Raw genomic sequence first — 7535 nt, 5'->3', positions numbered from 1 at the left:
TAGTGCAGATATGCTCCACCCAGTAATGATGTACCTTTGGGCCAGGGAATCCATGAGGACCCTGCAACACAACACAGCATTAATAACACACACACACACACACACACACACACACACACACACGCATAATGGTTTTTATACTGTACAAACTGTATATATTATCCCCCTACACTAACCCTACCTTTCAAAATACACTGTTTAGTATGTTTTTGTAAGCCATTGATTTTATGAGGACACAGGAAGTGTCCTCATAAACCATGTTTACATTATAATACCCATGTCACTATACATATACTGTACAGTTGCAAGAAAAAGTATGTGAACCACTTGCAGAATCTGTGAAAATGTGAATAATTTTAACAAAATAAGAGATTATACAAAATGCATGTTATTTTTCATTTAGTACTGTCCCGAGTAAGATATTTTACATAAAAGATGTTTACATATAATCCATAAGACAAAAAAATAGCTGAATTTATTAAAATTACCACATTCAAAAGTTTGTGAACCATTGATTCTTAATACTGTGTGTGGATCTACGACTGTTTGTTTTGTAATGGTTGTTTATGAGTCCCTTGTTTGTCCTGAGCAGTTAAACTGAGCTCTGTTCTTCAGAAATATCCTCCAGGTCCTGCAGATTCTTCAGTTTTCAAGGATTTTTTGCATATTTGAACCCTTTACAGTAGTGACTGAATGGTTTTGAGATCCATCTTTTCACACTGAGGACAACTGAGGGACTCAAACACAACTAATAAAAAAGGTTCAAACATTCACTGATGCTCCAGAAGGAAACACAATGCATTAAGAGTCAGGGGGTGAAAACTTTTGAACAGGATGAAGATGTACAAATTTTTCTTATTTAGTTTAAATATCAATTTTTTTCATTTTGTACTGCCCTTCGGAAGCAACAGAAGATATTTACATGTTTCCCAGAACACAAATTAAGTACAATTTACCTTGATTTTCAAATTCAAAAAGTTTTCACCCCCCGGCTCTTAATGCATTGTGTTTCCTTCAGGAGCATCAGTGAATGTTTGAACCTTTTTTATTAGTTGTGTTTGAGTCCCTCAGTTGTCCTCAGTGTGAAAAGATGGATCTCAAAATCATTCAGTCACTGCTGTAAAGGGTTCAAATATGCAAAAAATCCTCGAAAACTGAAGAATCTGCAGGACCTGGAGGATTTTTCTGAAGAACAAAGCTCAGTTTAACTGCTCAGAACAAACAAGGGACTCATGAACAACCATCACAAAGCAAAAAAACAGTCATAGATCATCCAGGTAACCACACACAGTATTAAGAATCAAGAGCTCACATATCTTTGAACTGGGTCATTTTAATAAATTCAGCTATTTTTTTGTCTTGTTGATTATATGCAAACATCTTTTATGTAAAATACCTTACTCAGGACAGTACTAAATAAAAAAAATAACATGCATTTTGTATGATCTCTCTTACAAAATCCTTTTGTATGATGTTGTTAAAATTATTCACATTTTCACAGATTCTGCAAGCTGTTCACATACTTTTTCTTGCAACTGTATATAAAACACACTTTCTTTTTAGTAGATAGAGACACAGGAAATGTGATATAGCACTCTGCTTGATGTTGGATTGAGAAAGCCTGGCCAGAAAATTTGAAAACCTTGTTAAAAAAGTTTAAAAAACCTTCAAATTTGAAGCAGTTTTAAGTTCTAAGTTTGAAGGTTTTAAAGCCATGCAGTCTCTCGGAGACTGGTCTGGAATAACACGACAATAAACTACAGACTTTCATAACTGTGTTAATTTATAGAGATCAGGGGCAAAGAGTCCTTTTTGTGATGCTAGGCTAGTTGGATATATCTATGGATATAAATGACATCTAAGCATTCCTTAAAACAAGATCAAGTTTTATTAAAATTAATAATAATATATTACAATGTAATATATTAAATTGTTGTTGCTTCAATCATAAACCTCTCTAAATTTTGGCAGATTTATGCCTAAATCAGGAAAAATGTAGGGGGGGGGAATAGATTATCTTTAAAAACAACAACAACAACAACAACACAACAAAAACATCTTATTACCATTTCTGTTGTGCAAAGCATTTTTAACTCACCATGGGTCCAGGTGGTCCATGTGGACCAGGTGCTCCAGGGGGCCCAATAATCTGTTAATGTGAGCAAAATGAAAATTGCACAACTGAAATATACACAGAAGACATGAGGGACAGCAGAGCACAAATATGGAGAAGCTGTTTAAATCATCTGGCCCTCAATTACACTACTACAGTAAGACCCAATATAAGGTAAAATGATTTGGCATCATACATTTAAAGTGATGATAAAACATTTACTCTCAGTACATGCACTGACATTATGCAAACTGTTATTCCATTGCAAAAGACTAGTCCCAGTTCTCTACAGCTGTCATTGACTGTGAGTTAGACAGCAGACCATACATGCACGTATACTTAATTCACATTTTGGTTGTACTTACTGATGGTCCCTGAGGACCAGGAAGGCCAGTGTCTCCTTTGTCTCCTTTCAGACCATTCACACCCTGCAGACACATTACCGAGATATGACTTAACTTGTCATTGTTTTAAACAATGTGACAAGCCATTAGGCCTGTTCAAGATCAAACATTTTATATTATGTTTAATATCACAAGTATCAACAAATCTCACTCTCTGATCATTTTACCTGTAAGCCAGGAAGACCCATTGATCCCTTTTCTCCTAATATTCCAGGGATTCCCATATCACCCTTTGAACCTTTGTGACCCTATCAACATGTGTGGATTATATTAATTGTGATATATGATTATATAAAAATAGAGTGAAATTGTGCTTAGATTAGACATTTTGTTCCTCTTACCCTTTCTCCATCCAGTCCAGGAAGTCCAGGAACACCCTGATCACCCTGTGAAAAGCAATAATATTTCTCTATAGACTGAAATGAACTGCAGTCACATTGTGATCTTTGTCTTCACAAAGGTTGCAGTCGCAAGCACATAAAAATTATATAAACTCTTACGTAAGACCTCATTTAACTGCCCATATCGGCCATTTTGTTAATAGATTATGTGGTTACCTTCATTCCCTTTGGTCCAACTGGCCCCGGAGGTCCAGGGGGACCCTAAATCACACACACATAAAAAAAAGAAATAAATAAAACACACACACACACACACACACACACACACAGGTGACTCGTTTCTTACACTTTTTTTGGTTACATATGAAACATGACGTGAGAATGTGAGAGACAATGAGTAATTTCTGTGATAACCTGTGATAACACACGCAGGCTATATTCAGACAGATCCAACCAGAGCACTCTGAATATATATATAGCTGAGAAAGGGCCTAGGCAGACTGAACCACATTCACAGCTACTTTGATCCTTGTTACATAGGAGATAAGTCTTTATCTCAAGTCAGATAAAACAAGGATTAACGAACACTGGCACAGCAACACACAATGCTCTGTCAATAAAGCATTGGTAAGAGAATTAGCAGAATTAGGGGAGAAAAATGTTTATGGAAGTGTTGAATTCATTCTGAACAAAAAACAGCACTCATACAGGTGCTGGTCATATAATTAGAATATCGTGAAAAAGTTCATTTTTTTATTGTAAATTATTTTAAAAAATGAAACTTTCATATATTCTAGATTCCCTACATGTAAAGTAAAACATTTCAAAAGTTTTTTTTTTTTTAATTTGTTGATTAGAGCGTACAGCTAATGAAAGTCCAAAATTCAGTATCTCAAAATATTAGAATATTTACATTTGAGTTTCATTAAATGACCATCCCTACAGTATAAATTCCGGGTATCTCTTGTTCTTTGAAACCACACTAATGGGGAAGACTGCTGACTTGGCAATGGTCCAGGAGACAATCATTGACACCCTCCACAAAGAGAGTAAGTCACAGAAGGTCATTACTGAATGGGGTGGCTGTTTACAGAGTGATGTATCAAAGCATATTAAATGCAAAGTTGACTGGAAGGAAGAAATTGGGTAGGCAAAGGTGCACAAGCAACAGGGATGACCGCAAGCTTGAGAATACTGTCAAGTAAAGCCGATTCAAACACTTGGGAGAGCTTCACAATGAGTAGAATGAAGCCGGAGTCAGCGCATCAAGAGTCACCACACTCAGACATCTTCAGGAAAAGGACTACCAAGCCACTTCTGAACCAGAGACAACGTCAGAAGCATCTTACCTGGGCTAAGGAGAAAAAGAACTGGACAGTGAACAGTGGTCGAAAGTCCTCTTTTCAGATAAAAGTAAATTTTGCATTTCATGTTGAAATCATGGTCCCAGAGTCTGAAGGAAGACTGGAGAGGCACAGAATCCAAGCTGCTTTAAGTCTAGTGTGAAGTTTCTGAAGTCAATAATGATTTGGGGGGGCCGTGACGTCTGCTGGTGTTGGTCCATTGTGTTTTATCAAGTGCAAAGTCAATGCAGCCATCTTCCAGGAGATTTTGGAGCACTTTATGTTTCCATCTGCTGACAAGCTTTATGGAGATGCTGATTTCCTTTTCCAGCAGGACTTTAGCATCTGCCCACAGTGCAAAAACCACTTCCAAGTGGTTTGCTGACCATGATATTACTGTGCTTTATTAGCCAGCCAATATGCCTGACCTGAATCTATGGGATATTTTCAAGAGAAAGATGAGAAACAGTCGATCCAACAATATACAGATGATCTGAAGGCTCAATAGTGCCTCAGCAGTGCCACAGGCTGATCACTTCCATGCCACACTTCACTGATGCAGTAATTTGTGCTAGGAGCAAGTCATTTGCTGTAATATGTCCTGCCGATCAAGTATTGAGTGCACAAAAGAACATACTTTAAAGAACTTGAACTTTTCTGTTTTGCAAATCCATTTTTTGATTGGTCTTAGGAAATATTCTAATATTTTGAAATACTGGATTTTGGACTTTCATGAGCTGTACGCTCTAATCATCAAAATTTAAAAAAAAAACTTTTGAAATGTTTTACTTTACATGTAGGGAATCTAGAATATATGAAAGTTTCATTTTTAAAAAGAATTTATAATAAAAAAATGAACTTTTTGATGATATTCTAATTATATGACCAGCACCTGTATATAACACACAGACAAAACAGAGGTGAATTACCGTAACTGTAATAGTAGTTATCTTCTGTAGGTGGTCAGGAAGAAGGGAAAGTAAAAGATATTTATGAACACAGTTATGAACAAGACCAACCTGTGTGTCATATATTCTGTCTGTGCCAATTACTTTACAAGTACCAATACCACTGCTACAGATGTTTATCCATTATGCATTTTTGGGTGTTTATCTAAATTATTGTAAAGTCAATTCAGTGTGAACAGTGAGACTGAATTTCATGCAATTTTAATTTAAATCCTTATTTTATGTCATAATTATTCTCAATTACTTGAGCAGAAACTAGAAATTGGGCACTTCGGTTTATGATGTGAAAGTAGCTGTCCTAACTTACGCAGTTTAATACAGTTTAGAAATATGATTTCCAATGAAAGATCATAGATATGATTCCACTAACCTGAAGAGCCTCTTGAATGTTTCCATTGTAGTCTATGATTTCAGTTGTACCCTGTTCACCTTTCTCCCCAGGTGGCCCCTGAATAACAATTAGATTTTAAATGAGTGGGGAAATGTAAATGCCAGCACTGTTTTTAAAAAGAGGGACTTGGTACAATAATTGTTTAGTGACAATATTCTCATTTTGAAGCTTCCCGTACCTCATTATACTAGAAACCGAGACTAGATCAAAGCAAACCAATGTGCTTAATCACATAATTTACTTGAAATAGTGAACATTTCAACTAATAACTTCACACCATCACAAAATATTAATTCCTTTAACAACTTTACAGTCCTTTTATGTGAGAACTTTACTTCAGGAACTTCATCACAGTTATTTTTCATTGCACAGTCACTTATTTACTGACTTTCACTTATTTGCCAACTTGTTTCATTGCATTATGTCCTGGATTTGTGAATAATCAATAAATCCTGCCCTTTCTGGTTTCATTCAGTCAAGTGCAACCCTAACCCAATTACGTCAGCATGACAAGTACATATTTGGGAGGAAAAAAAATCTAGATTTTAACATATAATTCTGTATACTCTTTTGTATCTTATACTCCAAAAGATAATGATGAAGTTTATATATCACAGCAACCAAATGATGTCAGAATAAAGCTAATTTATAGGCCACTATTACATATGCTAGTCAGAGTTGACAAAAGTAATTTTTAGACATGTGTAGACTTTACTCACTTGTGATCCTGTTGGGCCTACATCACCTTTGTCTCCTGCATCCCCCTGTAATTTTAAAATATGGGTAGAGATTATATTTAGTCATTTAAGACAGTAGAATATTTGCTATTTGTTATAGTAACATGTAACAAATGTTCCTTGTTTTAGGATTTTAGCTTTAAATTTGAATTGTTTTTAACTTCCTAATGCATGGCTTACTAAGGAACTGAGACTGACCTTTGAACCTTTTGGGCCTGGTGCTCCTGGTTCCCCCTGCTCTCCCTTTACAATTATTTGAAGACAGTTAAAGATTTATTATTTAACATCACATTCGGAAGCAACCTGATAAAATATCTGTGGATCTGAGTGTGGTCAGAATAATCATTGTTCACGTTACTGGAACATCAATAACGTAATTAAATACTGGTGCTAAAACAAAGAAATGTCTGTTCCCTTTTTAAAGCCCGCCTTGAGAATTAGGCAGCTGGTAATATGGTTTATGCTATAAAACATTTCCAGCCTTAGTTTTCTTGAGATACTAATAAGAGATTCTTTATCTGAACTTGGAAAGGCAGACTGACTGTCACTTAACTCCTTTAATCCCACCAGTCACAATTGTGACCACAATTTTTCATCATATATTTTGGTGTGGTATTAAAAAGCAACTCTTATTATAAAGCACATGCTCATTTATAATGCAAATTTAAGATGTCTGCATGAGTTCTGGGCAGGTCTAACATTTTTGTGTAGTTTGGTCATGTGACCACACACATTTATTTCCTGGTACTGCCATCTTAACACAATGATGACTTTAAAGCTCAGAAATGACAGTTAAGTTTTCTAAGTTAATTTTTGAGTAGCTCATAAATTTTTGCACACATCATCATGAAAGGGTTATCTATTCATACATATTGAAATTATATTAATACATGATTTATTCTGTTGTCAGACTGGTGGTATAACACAAGGAGTCCATGTCTCCTGCCCCTCTATGTTATTCTTATAAACTCTCTTTCAGACTATCTATTTATCTATCTATCTGTCTGACTATAGTTCTATCTGTCTATCTATCTATCTATCTATACTTATTTATTGTGTTATTTATTTATTTCAGTTTATAATGAAGTTTTTAATAATTTCCTTCTAATTTCCAATAATTTATGTCATTTTGTCATCATTTTATTGGATTATTTGCGCTGTACTGCTGCAAAGGAATGCTATTTTGTCCTTTTTGAAACTTAGCCAGACAATGTTTACTTTCTTGTTAATGGAATAAA

The 7535-nt window shown here is 35.2% G+C and overlaps 1 protein-coding gene across 1 annotated transcript in view; it reads right to left on the bottom strand.

Annotated features, from left to right (window-relative positions):
* The window catches only part of LOC127515652 (collagen alpha-1(XXV) chain), a 378235-nt gene that overhangs the window by 43891 nt on the left and 326809 nt on the right, over nt 1-7535 (bottom strand). The window contains exons 16-25 of the mRNA XM_051899532.1: nt 6496-6540; nt 6280-6324; nt 5540-5617; nt 5131-5154; nt 3075-3119; nt 2859-2903; nt 2685-2765; nt 2479-2541; nt 2099-2149; nt 35-61 (exon numbers count right to left, since the gene is read on the bottom strand). Of these exons, the coding sequence (XP_051755492.1) occupies nt 35-61; nt 2099-2149; nt 2479-2541; nt 2685-2765; nt 2859-2903; nt 3075-3119; nt 5131-5154; nt 5540-5617; nt 6280-6324; nt 6496-6540 (504 nt within the window). The remainder of the gene's footprint in view (nt 1-34; nt 62-2098; nt 2150-2478; nt 2542-2684; nt 2766-2858; nt 2904-3074; nt 3120-5130; nt 5155-5539; nt 5618-6279; nt 6325-6495; nt 6541-7535) is intronic.

This window comes from Ctenopharyngodon idella, chromosome 7 (genome assembly GCF_019924925.1).
Source record: "Ctenopharyngodon idella isolate HZGC_01 chromosome 7, HZGC01, whole genome shotgun sequence".
NCBI lineage: Eukaryota > Metazoa > Chordata > Actinopteri > Cypriniformes > Xenocyprididae > Ctenopharyngodon > Ctenopharyngodon idella.
The sequence above is the reverse complement of the archived record's forward strand: the minus strand, read 5'-3'. Positions and strand labels throughout refer to the sequence as shown.